The sequence below is a fragment of the Cyrtonyx montezumae genome, unplaced genomic scaffold, assembly GCF_038088225.1.
Source record: "Cyrtonyx montezumae isolate F1298 unplaced genomic scaffold, pur_monq_1.0 scaffold_7, whole genome shotgun sequence".
In the NCBI taxonomy this organism is placed as follows: Eukaryota; Metazoa; Chordata; class Aves; order Galliformes; family Odontophoridae; genus Cyrtonyx; species Cyrtonyx montezumae.
The window spans coordinates 3,656,288-3,670,791 of NW_027072078.1; the positions used below are offsets into that span (position 1 = coordinate 3,656,288).

Below are 14,504 nucleotides of genomic sequence, written 5' to 3' on the forward strand. Positions count from 1 at the left end.
GCTTATGGAGCAGCAGGATTAAAAGCAGAAATAATTACTGTAGAGGACGGGTCTGGCTTTTCCCATCAGCATCCACGACTCAAGCTGGTTCCAACAGCTTCGGGAGAAAAGCTGTTAGTTATTAAATTATTACCTGTAAGGAGAGCCAGCTGGAAGCTTTCAGCTTTCAACATTTTGATGAAAAGCATCATAAAAATCTCGACGACCAAACTTGCGGCATTTCAGCGACACCTTTTACATTTACCCATGCTTTCCAATGCCTCTCAAGAGCTGCTGAGATCCGTATCTTGGGAATTTTGACCCCCGCAATGGAAAAGAAGTGTGGAAGCATCAAGTGTTTGCTGTTCAGTGAATTTTCGGCCGGCTTTTGGGAAGTCACTTTCCAAAGGAGGAGAATGTCCACAAGGAGAGTTATCCCGGCACAACGGTTGAGGTGTAATTACGCGATGCCGGTCTATTTTCTAGGCAAGCCAAGTCTAGTTGCTGCAATGTAGGCGTGGGAAACAAGACGTGTGCTTTCTAGGCTCGGCTCTGAGCACTGCTCTTCATGGCCTCGGGCCAGTCCCCTAACCCTTCTGCCTCCTTCCTATGCAAAATGAGAAGAGTTCAATTAACCCGCTCCTCAGATGTGGCGTAACGACTAATTGGCTAAAATTTGTAGCGATGCTGAGGGAGTTGCCAGCTTGGCTCCTTTCACCTCGGCGTATTTTCGGAGATGGAGCTTTGTCTCCCCCTCTCAGGACAGGGTGGATCTCCGAGGGGGAGCGCGGGGCCGCGCCGCTGCCCTCAGGGGGCGGTGCGCGTGCGCGTGTGCGCGTGTCCGCGCGCGGCGGCGGCGGCACTTGTCCTCTAATCGATTGCCGAGCGTGCTGAGCGGCCCCGCCGCGCGGCCCCCTCCCCTCGCGTGCCCCCCTCCCTCCCGGCTGAGGCGCGCGGGGCGGCGGCGCGCGCCCGCGCTGTGTGTGAGAGAGCGCGCGCGCCTGCGGGCGGGTGCGCGCCCGCGCACGCCTCAGTGCGTGCGTGTGTATGTGTGTGTGTGTGTGCGTGTGTGTGTGGATGTGTGCGGGAGTGAGTGCGCGGTGCGTGTGTGTGCGAGGGCGGCGGGCGGATCGGTTTCTCGGGGTTTGACCAGCTGTCCCAGGCTAACCCTGCTCTCCGAAGATGGAGGAAGTGCCGGCAGGATTACCCTTAGCGACCGCGCCGCTGCCTCAGTTCCCATAGGCGGCCGCACTAATAAAAACACAAACAAAAGGGGCATGGAAGTGATCCACTGCCTGCGCGGCTGAGGTAAATGTGCGCCTGGCGGCCCCCTCCCCGTGCCCTCCCTGCCTCCCCCTCACCCCCCCCCCCCCTCTCCCCTCCGCCTTTCCCCGGCCCGACTTGTTGCTGCCCCCCCCCCCCCCCCCCGCTGCTCGGCCCTGCCGCCGCTCCCCGGCTCCCGCCGCCACCTGCGGCCCTGAGGCGCGGCCCCGCGCGGCGGGGGGCTGGGTGGGTGGGGGGGGGGGGCGCGGAAGGGATGCGGGGAGGGAAGGGGTCCTGGAAGAGGAAAATCGAATAAATGAAAGCAGAGCGGCCAGGCAGGACTTGGATCACTTTGACAGCTCATCAGGAGCGATGGGGGGGCGGGCGGGCAGCCGCTCCGGCTCCGGGAAGTTGGCCTAGGCTGCCCGCCCGAGCCCCCCCACCCCGCTCCGGTTGCCGTGTGGATTCGGAAGGAACCGGTGGATCAAGTTTTTCTCTCTCTCTCTCTCTCTCTCTCTGCTGGTTAATCGCATTGCTGTAGCACCGGCTGACCTCCCTCCCTCTCTCCCTCCCTCCCTCTCTCCCTTTTTGTTCTTCATCTTCCTTGAAAGTATGTGCCATTCCTGAGCGGCTCTCCCTGCGGCTCATCCCGCGCTGCCCGGCTCCGCATGCCCCACCTGTAAGTGCCGGGGCGGCCCCCACCTCTCCCCTATTCCCTTCTGCAACTTTCCCCACCTCGCCGTGTTTGCAGCACCTCTCCTTCTCCCCGCTTCCCCGGCTGCGAAGGCTGAGCCGCCGGGATTCCCCATCATCACAGCCTAAAAGCGGGGAGCAAACTTTTCTTTCCTTCCCCTCGCTCCTCTTCCCGACTTTAAGAAATAAATAATAGCAATGAAAACCCGAACGGTGCTTTAATTTTGGTTACGGATGGTTCTGTGCCTTTTCTTTTTCTCTCTTCTCTTTTTTTTTTTTTTTAATCTTCCTCCTCCCTTCCTCCCTTTTCTTTCCTCCACTCCATTGGCTGGGGTGCTCCTTTCCCTGTTGCTTCTGATGTCTCTCTCTTTCCTCAGCGTGTGCCTGCCTACCTGGACTAGGGGGAAGAGAAGGTAATTTGGGAGGGCTCGAGGAGGCAGCTTGCCCGTTTTGGAAACTTTTTGGAGACTTGTGTTGTTTTTTCTTCTTTTGTTTGTTTGTTTTTAATTTTTTTTATTTTTATTAATTTATTTTTTTAAGTCGTGTGGAAAAATCAGTCACCACAGAGAGTTTGGTAGCGGCCGGGCAGGTTGAAATTTAAGTGTTATGTGTTGAATGCCTTGGGAATTTGATCTGCTTTATACCAAAGAAGAACACAGAGAAAAGTATTTATTTATTGGGGGAAAGGCGGGAGGAAAGCGGGTTAAGGGAGGGGGAGGGAAGTGGTTTTGGAGACAAGAAGTGAAGCTGCCTGTTTTCCAGTAAGTAATGGAGAAATTCCAGGAGCCAGGGCTAAATATACTTGGCGATCAATACAGAAATGGCTCATTGTGAATAATTTAGCTGCCTGGTGCAGTGAGAGTTTTGAAACTAAAGGCAAAAAAGAGGCCGTGGAGGGAGAGAGGAAATAAAATTCTCCTCTGGTCATGTCAGTTTCTTAACTTTTCCAGTTAAAAGAACATAGTTAAGATTATTGATCCCTCTCTGTCTCTCTTTCCTTTTTTTTTTTTCCCTCAATATATATCAAATGATAGCTAGGGGGTGTCATTCTATACAGTTACTTGGGTTTCTGGAAAGTAATAGCTTGTTCTGTGTCAGCAAAGTGCTTCCAGAAACTTTAAGATTGCTTCATGCCACAAAATGCATGGCTTGGGAGTATTACGTGTGATGTTCGGCCCTGTGCTGGGGCAGATCAGAGAGGTGAGGAGGAACAGGTGCGTGTACAGGTGTGTGTGCTGCTGTGAGGTGAGGGCTGGTGGCAATGATCTGTAAGGGGCACAGGCAGCGAGGGGTTTGTTTTGTTTAGAGCAGAGCAGGGTCTCCTGGAGTACGTGAGAAAAGAGCAATTGTTAATAGTGTCCTGCGAGTCTGTTCTGGCTGCGAGAGCTATCATTCAGTAAATGTTACAGTCCCTGCTTCCAAGAGACAAGTGGAAACTCGGGGTGAAGGGGGAAGCTAAAATCAGGTGAAAAAATGAGTGGGGAACGGTGAGGGTTTTGGTCAGACCAGGAAGATCCCAGCACAGCCTGCCCGGGGGTCAGCTGGATTTCTCAGCTGAGATAATTTGCAGGGAGGGCTAGGTGATTTGCAAGCGAGCACATGTGCTGCTACACTTGTGTGTTTCTCTAGGCAGTGGTTGCAACAGCAGCAAAATGGGTTTTAAGTAAGTTTAATCGTTTAATGGTTGATACTGACAGGTGTCTTTGAGGGTGTACTTTTCTGCCTTGCAGCACTGCACTTTGACTATGGAAGCAGAGGCTGCTGATGGATATATAACATGTAAGTAGTCATTTTATTTGATTATTCTACATTACTTTCTTTTTCCCCGCTATCTTTCTGTCACGGGGCACCTGGGACTTCAGCTTCCTTCTGTATGGTCTTTGCTCTGAGATGCCACTCAATTAATGGCATTTCAACTTAAGCTTTGTGTATGACTGCGAAAGGCGTGGGTATGGGCACACGGGTGAGCACCTCGCAAATATTTGCTGAGGATGAATGAACTTTGCAAGAGAGAGCTCACTTTGAGAAATCCAAATTGTGGCTAGCAACTTTTCTTGCTTTTTTTTTTGCTGTGCTTTCTGTGTTGGGACAGAATGTCTCATTTTGCTGACCAAAAGCTCCGAGGGGAAGGTCTGTCTTGTCAAGTAGTAATTCAGTCTCCTGCTACACTGATTCTCGGTGTTTGCAAGTGGAGAAGTAATGCTAAACTCTGCTGAGACAAAGCAGTTGGACTGGGATTTTCGTTAAGGGTACCTGCAAAAGACTGGTGACAGGAGGGAGCTCTTCAAATCGGTCCGAGTATTTCCTGCTGGACACTGAGCATCCAGCGTTCACGGTTTTTGGAAGGCTCCCCTAGCAAAGGGGTGGCAAACAGGGGTGCAGGGAGCTGGCAAGGCATAGCTGTTAATCATCGGGTTGCTTTGCTGGGATGGAAACTTACGGGTGACTTATTTTGTGAAAGCAGGTGACAATGAGCTTTCACCCGAAAGGGAGCACTCCAGCATGGCTATTGACCTCACCTCAAGTACACCCAATGGGCAGCATACCTCACCAAGTCACGTGGCAAGCAGTAAGTCTCTTTTAAACGTGTTTCTCTCTGGCAGCGTTTTTGGGTTAGTCGGGGTCCTTGGCTTGCTTTCCTGGTTCTAACCACTTCTGTAGGTTTTGCCAATAAAGGAGGGACGGGGTAGACTTCTCGTTCTGTTTTCTTGTTTGTGCTGGTGTCTCATCTAACCATGAACGGGATTACCAGTCTGAACTATCCCCAGGTGGCATTTGAGAGCTGGTCCTTACCTGTTCCAGGTAGGAAAACTGAGTTTGACGTGTGGTGGTTTTGTTTCGCCGGGTTTTGCAATCCAAATGGAAATGGTTGTTGTGTTATTTTTACTATTTACTGCGCTTCCAGAAGCAGCTTGAAGTAGCTTTATTTGAAAACAAACACTTCTTATTTACAAAAAGGCTTTCCTCTGGCAAAAGTATAAAGTTAAAATGCCTGGGTTTGACTGCAGGTTGTATTTTACTGAACCATTCAGAACTTTCAGCATGCTATTCCTCACCTTAGCTTTGCCTTGGTGAGCCCAGAGGTGGCTGGGATAACTGGAAGTTTATGGCACTCAGCAGTTGGCTCGCTGACACCCTGAAAGGATTTTGTTTTGGAGTGTCGAGGAAGAAACTGAGAAAATGGCAAGAGATTTGGGAGTATACTGAGAGCGTCAGGTGCTCACAGGATAGTTGTAATTATTTTTCACACGATAGTGTGGAGGTGAATAAATGCACTTTCTATGTGACTGATAAAACTAGCTTCCTTTTCTTTCTGTGTTTGAGTTACAGTGTTGCACTGGGATGTTTACCTTAGAGTCCCTCAGTGCTTGTAGTCAAATATAACATGTAACTTTGTGTACAGCGTGCTTCAGAGGTTTCTTCTCTGTGCTATGTGATACTAATTTTCTTTTTAGTGTATGTGCTGTAGATATGTATGCATCTTATGTATCTTTTAAACTGACTATATAGTATTTTTGCCCAAAATCACTAAAGAAAAAGCGAGCACTCGGTTTGCCTGCTTTAAAGTACATGGTGTACTGCCTTCCAACTCTCTGAGAAAAAGATGCTCCTTTCCTTTAAGAATTTCTTCTTTCCTCCTGCAAATTATGAGTAAAACACGGTTTTTACGAGCCTTTAAAACCAAGGGTTATTACAAAGATCTCCCAATTATATACATGTTGCTAGAGAGTATGATTGCTAATACTCTGGACTGAACTTTATATGACAACCTATCATAATTCAGCATCTTTAGACAATTCCAACGCTGTTGCAATGGGATTCTGATATATTTTATTATGTTGTAAAAGTTTTACTACTCACTTTCTTCATTTTCTTTGTTTCCTTTTTATTAATGGGAAGGCTTCATTGGAAGGGGAAAAAAGCTCCCTGTTTTAAATCTTCTTTATAATCTAGACTAAAAACCAGAGTCAAATTAGGGAATAAAAAGATCTAGGATGAAGTCACGCAGAAATACTTCAACGCGTTCAGTATTTTTGTGTTCATTGTGTTAACGTTTTGGATGATTTTTAAGCGTTGTTAGTTGGTGCCTTGGTGAAGATCTCTCTTTCAAATTTACTTTGTGGTATCTCACAGGTGTCTGAATTGCTTTCATCACTACTGGCTTTGTGTTAAGCGTGTGCTGCTGTTGAAAAACGAGGGGCTGTATCTGGGGTTCTTAAGCCACGCGTAGCTAGAGCTTCTGAAATTTGTTGTCTCTTGTATTCTTTTCAGGCACAGGAATGCTTTGGAGGGAGGAGGTTTGTGTTAAGCATGGAAGGTATTGATCATGGGTTGTTGGCTTTTGTGGCAGCTGCTGAGGTGGTTCACTTAAGGTTTTTGGCCCAATCTTGGAGCTAGTTTGTGTAGACTAAATCACAGGGCTGTACTTCAGAGCACCCAGCCTGATGTGCGGGAGCGGGAAGCCCTTTCAGTGGGACAGAGAGGTGGAATGGCTGTTGGTAATGCTGCGTGTGAGTTGGGCTGCTGCTGTTGGACTGAGCCTTTGTCCATCCCGCTGCGGTGCTGCAGGGAGGCCCGTGAAGTAGCAACCCATTGTGAGCGGAGGCAACGGCTGTGTCATGTTGAGCATGGTTAAATCTCTAGCAGAGACACTGCTTTGCTGCTGGCCCGTGATCCCAGCAAAGCCTGGGGCACACCAGCCCAGCTGGGTAGGGTTTGCCAGTGGAGCCGGAGGGATACGGATCAGACCTGAAACGTTTCAGTCCTGGTTCTCTTCCCAGCTGATGGCCCCATTTCACAGTGTGCCCAGGATGTGCACCTGCAGGGTAGAGATCTGCGTTCTGACCTTTGTTCCTGCGTTCCATTGACTCATCTTGAACCACAGCTCTTAATTTAGCTTTAATTTGTGTCTGCCTCAAACAGAGACAAAACCATAAGAAACGAGTTTCTTGGATCCGTACCGAAACGACTGAGCGGTGCTCTCCCAGCAACAGTAAAATTATGTGCTAGGTAAAGAGTTTTGTGTTCATTAGCCTCTGGCAATTCCATGTTAGTAAGAGTTCTGGCTGGGCTACTGATGCTTTTGGGTTCTGTTCCAAAAGGTTTCAGGTTAGATATTTTGGCTCGTGTTGGAGAGCTGTCTGCTGCATCCTCTAACCTATTATCATTTTCAAGTATCTAGACTGCATGTATAGGTTATAGATGGGGCCGACACTCAATTTTCCTTGTGAATGAGGTGATCCTGAAAGATAAATCACAGCAAATCACCTGTCATAGCTAACTAATGATCTTACATGCACCTTACGGTATGCATCTGCCTTCAGCAGAACACTCTATGTAAGTTGGCAGATGCTCTGTTCTTAAATACTTGGTTGCAGTCCTATGGAAACAAAAGATATAAAATAGGTGCGAATAGTCAAACTGAATAGGTAGAGAGATCATCTGGCTGTCTTCTTCAGCAAAAGACAAGTGCTATACCAGCTGATTACGGATTATTTGTTTATATAGCCTCAGATCTGCAAGTCTGGATTTTGTTTAGAGCTTGTGTGGGAGAATGCTTTTGATGGGTGATGCTTGGAGGTGGGCTTCTAAGGGCTGCTCGATTCACTCCGTGTTGGTGCTGAACAGTTCACTGCGGCCTTAAGCCATCCTCTGGGCCCCACAGAGTTCAGGGAAGTTGATTTGATGCCCACTGAAAGCAATGGGACCAAGTTGCAGGTGATAAGGAAACTCAGAATAGGAAACTGGCGTGCTAACTTGAAAGCAGATGGGGAATCTTTATAAGAGAAGCTCTTAAAAGAAATAATTTCCAGCCACCTCCTCAAAATACTGTGCTTAGTTCATACTGTAGTTATCAGGTGGCTTTTTTTTTTTATTTCCCCTGGAGATTAAAATGGGCTTAGAAGAACATCCCCTGTTGAGGCTGCAGGGGCACGCTTTGCTTAGTGATGGCTCTTGATACGAAGCCATCTCATTGTGTAGGATGAAGGCTGCTTCTCTAAGACCGCTTGCCTGGTATCCTATGGAAAGTAACAGCAGTCAGTGACAGAGGAAATTTCCTCTTAAATTAGAGACCTTACAGCGAGTGTCCTAGATAACTTTCTTATCTCTGCTTTCATAGTCAGAAGGAGCCCTTAAACGAAATGGAGTCAGAACAATCATAAGTATCAAACCCAACATCTGATGTTTGAAACTGATAAAAATTGTGGTGCGCTTTCAAGATGTTTATAATAGCTTAGAAGTGTTAGGAAGTTATGAGATAATTTATTAAGAAAATATGTTGTTGGCTGACTCAGTTGCGGAGAGTAATGAGGTGATTTCATTTACTCCATGGCAGGGAAGGATTGCGCTGACAGTATAGCAGTTGGGACAGCTGTGCTGAGTGTGAGTGACTTCTGCAGCCGTGTTGAAGGTCAGAAGCTGTGAAGAGAGCTCTGGCAAGGTTTTGTTAAGTGGCCAGTCCAGCATTCCCAGTAGTTGGGTAGACTGGTGGACTAATGGCGACTCTTCTTTTTGTAGCTTCAAAATCCTCATCCTTTCTTGATTACTTTCATTTTTCAGCTGCACGCGGTCCATTTTATCACAATTGAGGTGCTGTGAACGAAATGTTTTGTGTACCACCACTGTGTCAGCACCACATCTGTAGGTACAGAGAAGCATAACCATGAAGTCTGTCTTTTGGAATGAAATTGCATAAAATTAGAGATTGCTTTGTGCCTCAGCTACGTACCAAACGTGCCTTCCCATTGCTAGAGCCTACGGCTTAGGCAAGTAAGGCTGGACCTCATTTTGGATTTCTGTTTGGCTCATTATGTGCTTTTTCCTTGCATGGGGTGACTGAGGCTGAGCCTCTGCTTGAGGCTTTTCTTCAGTGATGGTGTTTGGGGCTGGCTGGACTGGGCTGCAGGGAGGAACATGTTGGTGCTTTGTAGCAGTTACTCCCTGATACATGCACTGGTGCATGAAGGATTCTGGCAGCCTGGCTGCTGTGCTCTGAAGTGGGGATTCAGATCTCCAGTTCTTCCAAATATCTGCTGGGTGTGAAACACTGCGTATGGTGCTGAGAGCTGGGACTGGATTACCTTGCGATGCTGAGGAATCTCCTTCAGGAAGATTTCCTGTTTAAGGAACAGGATGGAGAACACCTAGGGTATCTTTGATCCTGCCTTGGTGCTGGGATGTGGACATCTGACAGTTGTCCTGCAGTCCCTTGCATGCCTACCTCGTCAGCATGATGTTTAGAGAACTCAGCTGTGGAATTTCATGGTGCTGCCTAAATATAGATGTACCTATGGTTTCCCAGGTTGCAAAGCAGTGAGTTGGAAGGATCCCATCAGATCCTTCACCTCGGTACGGTTTAAATCTTGAGATAGTTCCCCTGATGCAATTTACATGTAGATGAACACTGAGTAGTTACTGAAACTGTGTCGGGTTTTTTTTTGTATCTGATGTCAGTGTGTCTCAGGCATTCCCGATGGAATCAGCTACGTGGTTGTAAAAACATTCCTCCCTTTTGGTGAGCGTTCTGATGAGGGTGGAGTGAACTGATCAGTTAATCTCATTAAATAGGTTTTTATTCATTCTGATGGAACTCCCTTGAGAGGTCATCTGCCAGAGCTTTGTTGCAGCACACACCTTTCTTAGGGAGCTTCTGTTATTTTCTGGGACTGTCAGGTTCAGTTAACTTTCCTTGGTACACACCCTGTTACAACACTCATTGCTCTTGGTAGCTGTGTAGTCAGCATGTTTTCAGTATTTGCTTATGGAATTTTGATTCCTTTTCAGACACGCCAACAAAAAGAGCAATCCTTGTCTTCCTTGAAACAAAGCCCTTTGATGGTACCTGTGGGACTAGATACCAGCTATAGTGTGCGTTCATTCTGCCTTTTTCTTTCCAGATCTGGCTGAAGGTCCCACTTCTATTGAAATCAATGTGTGTTTTCTCTTGGGAAATCAAATGAAGGCCTTTTATTCCCATTCCTGGGGGCCAATGGCTCCCCTCCTTCTCCAGCCAGATGACTGTTTGCAGGGCTAGGCTTTATTGGTGGAATGCAGCTGTAGTTGTTGCTTCTCAGTGATGAGGCTTGGCAGATGTAGGTGATAGTAGGCCAGGTTTCTCTCCCCAATCCTTGTCATTGTAAGGGAGTCCCTTTGTGTTTGTGTGTTGCTTTTTTCCCTAATCACAGAGGCCATAGATCACTTGGGTTTGAATGGCATGTGTTAGACGTTGTGAAAAGCCTTTAACATAAAATTTCTGCAGCCTCACATCTGTACATTCTCAGCAGTACCTTAATACCACTGTAGCTTATTTCCTGACTCACACAGGAGTAACTGTGGTAGTCTAAAGCACCTTACTTTGATATGGTTGCTTTAGAACAACTGAAACATTTTAACTTCCCACCCAGCTGAGCATTACCAGGTCTGTGTATGGACAGTCCCCTATTTATACCACCCAGCAAAGTGTGGCCTTGATCAGGAGCCAGCCCTACATTATGGGCTCCTGCTGGTTCTGCTGTGTCAACCCGTGGCTTTGGAGAGCTGTAATCCCTCAGAAGCAGAGCGACACTGGCAGAAGCTCCTGCTGTGAGCATACCCTGGCTGGCAGGGTCACCTGCAAGCAGTGTTACAGGTAGGACAGCGGAGTGTATTCGAGAACTATTCCTGGAAAAGCATGGGGTTGATTTTTTTTTTATTTATTTTTTAGTTCATGGCTGCTTTGTCCTTGTGTGTATAAAGAGAGGCCATGAAGCTCTCAGTGCTCCCCTAGTGTGTGTGTGGACACCACCCAGTGAAACCACAGTTGGCAGTCAGATTCCCTCGTGGGAGACTTGTGCAGGTGACTGGAAGTCGGTTGGTCAGTGCTGCTACCACTTGTGTGGCTGACCCGGATGGGAGCGTAGCTACTGCAGTAGAGCAGAGAGAAAAGATCATTATTAACAGAACCTGACTTTCTTCCCTTCACTGTCAGTGGGATGGGGAGGAGGCATTGTGACGATTTGGCTCTATTCTCCTTGCCAAAGCTTTGTGCAATGAAGATAACAGTCCCAGCTGTGTCTTGGTGCTGCTTGTGTCAGCCCTTTGTCCTGGGGGCAGAAGTCCAAAGCGGATTCCAAAGTAGGCAAGGCACGGTGAAGCACAGCAATTCACCACCTTATCTTCCTGTCCTCTATCACCATTTTCCTAATGAGATTTCTTCACGTATGAGGAGGAAGAGTAGGAGATGTCCGGTTAATGTCCAGGGAGAAGCCTGTGGTATGCCCAAATCCATAGGAATTTTTTATAATTACATCCTGACATGGGAGTGTTTGTATGAACAGTGAGCATTCACACCTACGCTCCTAGTGCCTAGCTCAGCCTCTGGAAGTATTATGGTTAACTGAAATGTGCTCTCTTAGGTAACGGTCTAGCTGTGAAACACAAATGGAGAGAGTTTTTGGTCACTACATCTCCATACAGCTGCGTGAAACCATCTGTGGTATGAGCTTTACTTACATGCTGTTTGGAGATTTTCTCTCGTTTAAATACACAGGCCTTTCTCTCCATCACTGCTAGGTGTTATCCTTTAGATAATCTATTCTTATAGAATATTATAATATCTCCTCATTATATCATGCCTTTTCAGCAATAAATCTTGCAGAGCTTCACAAAGGATGCCTGTTTAAGAGATACAAATGGGCGAACAAAATTATAGGCTGAAGAGGTGGAGATAAATTAGAGGAATTAGTGTTAGTATGAATTCAGCTCCTATGGGTGGGAGGCAGTCAGCTTCATCATTTGTGTGTGTGTGCTTAAAATGCCAGATTATAGGTGGTTCTGGAGTTCAGAAGAATGATGTGCCGTTTGTGTAGCAAAGGGTCGAGTGGTGCGTGGCACTAGCAGACTGTGGGAACTGTCTGAGTTTGTCTGAAATCTGTGTTCTGTCAGTTGTGCAAGATATTCATTTCTTCAAAATCCCACGTGCTCGTGTATGAATCCCAAGCCAGTCTGTGCTCAGGGTGTAAATGCTATCACCAGTCAGCTGTCCATAAAGTAGCCAGTTCCAGGTAGGGGAGGCTGGCAGCTGGTGGGAAAAAAAAATCTGCGAATGTGTGCAGGCCTGGCTTGTGACAAGCCTGTGCATGAGCAGTGTGTGTAAATGCAAGGTGAAGGCACTTCTGGGGAGTTTCAGTCCGACACAATAGAGATGAACAGGCTTGAAAAACGTTGCAGTCATGCAAGTTTTAGGAAATTAGGAATCCAGAAAGAGGGGAGAGATGTGGATTCCTTCTCTGCTGAAGGGAAAGCTATCAAGCACCACCCTTTTTTAGTGTCAGAGCAACTGCTGCATGGGAAAAAGTTGTTGGAAGCCAGTCTCTGAAGTCTGCTCCTCACAGGACCTGCTTCTTGGTAGATGTTTGTGCAGGATCACCTCACTGGTAGGGCTGTGAGACCAGACATGACTCAATCTATCAGCATGCAGCATGGTTTCAGGTTGCTGTCTTACTGCTCTTAAAATGTTAAAATGCTGTGTAAAGGTATTTGCTTTTTTTTTCCCCTCACACTTTTGAAAAGAATGAAATGCTTTAATGTCATTAGTGCTATTGTTATTTAAATTTAGCTTGTGACTGGTAACCATTAAATATTTATAGAGAAATCAATAGCAGTGAGATTTTTGCTGTAGTAAATATATATCACGTATGTATTCAAAACCAAACCAGTGCATTCCAGGAAATAATCTATAACGATGCTCTGTAAAGTATTCATGTCAAGATGCTTTATCCGTGTCCCATTTCTGCAGTGGAACCCTGTTTTTCAAATAGCCTGGAGCAACACTGCTCCGTGCCTTAGGAAAGGAGGTTCTTGCACAATCCATCTGAGCCCTTGTTCCAGGGCAGGAAGCTTCCTGCCCTCTGGCCCATACCATCTCCCTTACCTCAGAGGAAGCCCAGCCGAGCTGAGAATCTGCAGTGCAAAACTTCATCTGTGAATCAATGGTGGAAAATAATTTTAAACCAATATCTGTTCACACAGCTGGGACTTGGGACATCATCAGAGGCGGATGGGGTTCATTGGAGGGAGGGGTGAGAGATGCAGAATGCCTGGCACTCAGGGAAGATGAGTAGTCAGTTCCTCCTTCATTCTGGTTTTCTGCGTGGCTTCCTCCGGCAGCTGTCAGTGGAATAGGACAGCAGTCCAGCCAGGGGGTGACCTGAAGTAGTTGTTCCAGCCAGGTGTCTAGAAGGGAGAAAGCTTCCTTACGAGTTGGAGATGAAACCTCAATTTATAATTATGGGCACCATTTATAATAATAATTCTAATTATGTACATAAACACTTGAATCTGCTATAATGTAATATGGTAACATTTGCTGAGCTTTGGCTGCTTTCAGATAGTGAAAATAAGCTGGTGGTTGTTGGCTGGGGTTCAGAAACATTTCTCAAAATTTTGTACACGATATGAACATCAAAATTTTGTGTGGATTAAGCAGTTATTAATTCTCCCCAATTATCCTTCGGATAAAACTACAACTAACTCATTAACAGAAATTAATAGTAAATAAAGCTGATCTGTTGTTGAGAAGGCTAATTAGAACGGTAATTGTGTAATGATGATGCATTTAATTTCAAAATGTGGATTTGAAAGCTACTCCTTTTGGCAGTGATCGAGTAAGGTGTTCCAAAATAAAGCAGGATGCTCCATTGTCCTCTTAATTAATACTGCCAGGATTCCCTGTGTTCTCCATCCTCTTTCTGTCCCCCGTGGAGCAGTGAGAAGTGTCCCAACTTCTTGCACTGAAGCCAGTGGCCAAGCTGCAGGTGGACTTGCGTGTGTGAGAGGTGAGGAGTGGAAGTGCTGTGCACGTACCTGGCGTTGCTGCTGCAGCACTGCATCCCCGTGCCTGAGCTCTGGGAGTACCGCCCGTGCTTTGGGATTTGCTGCCGGCTCGCCATGGAGATGCATCTGGAGTGTCAGGCCAACAAAACTGAGTAGTGACTCATGTTTTAAAAATGAGTGAGTAATTTTCCATGCAGTTTCCTTACAGTATCTGTTGCCCCAAGGATTATTTACTGTAGATTAATTTTCAGCAATTTTTCACTATGTGATCTGAAATTTTAATTAGAGAGGGGCTGTTTAAATCAAATACTGTCTTCATCCCAAATTACCGCGTTCTAACAGTAACATGAGCACCGGTGCTGAAGTCAGCAGCGTACCTGTTAGCTCGTGTGCACTATTTCTTGTTTTTCTCTTTTGTCCAAATGCATTAGATGCTGCTTTTTAGCATAGTGTTTTAACAAACTATCACTTGAATCGCTAATGAGGAAATTGACGGCATACAGAGCATGTGATTCGCCTTTTCATTTCTAACCTGCAGATATGTTCTTTCTGAGTTGATGGAGAGGTAGTTGCAATGCTGAAGGATGGACTCTTACGTGTTCCTAATCATCAGACTTGAAGGGAATATTGATTATAAATATATTTTGCCTGCTTTCCTTTATAACTCTTTCCCAGTTTTATTCTGTGTGCCCTTGTTCGTGGGGGGGGGGAAGTAAAAATCCTGAGAGCGTGTTTTTAGTTACATCACTAATATT

At 46.5% G+C, this 14,504-nt stretch overlaps 1 protein-coding gene across 12 annotated transcripts in view; it reads left to right on the plus strand.

Moving 5' to 3' along the window:
- Positions 1-1,039: 1,039 nt before the first annotated feature.
- The window catches only part of IKZF2 (IKAROS family zinc finger 2), a 102,908-nt gene continuing 89,443 nt past the window's right edge, over positions 1,040-14,504 (plus strand). For 2 of the 12 annotated variants that reach the window (XM_065751280.1, XM_065751289.1), the window contains exons 1-3: positions 1,042-1,287; positions 3,666-3,714; positions 4,397-4,504. In XM_065751280.1, coding sequence (XP_065607352.1) covers positions 3,681-3,714; positions 4,397-4,504 — 142 coding nt within the window. In that variant the 5' untranslated portion in view covers positions 1,042-1,287; positions 3,666-3,680. Of the gene's footprint in view, positions 1,288-1,558; positions 1,922-2,028; positions 2,349-3,632; positions 3,715-4,396; positions 4,505-4,649; positions 4,738-14,504 lie in introns of those variants that run through there. The other 10 variants (XM_065751284.1, XM_065751290.1, XM_065751294.1 and 7 more) reach the window with 9 other exon arrangements.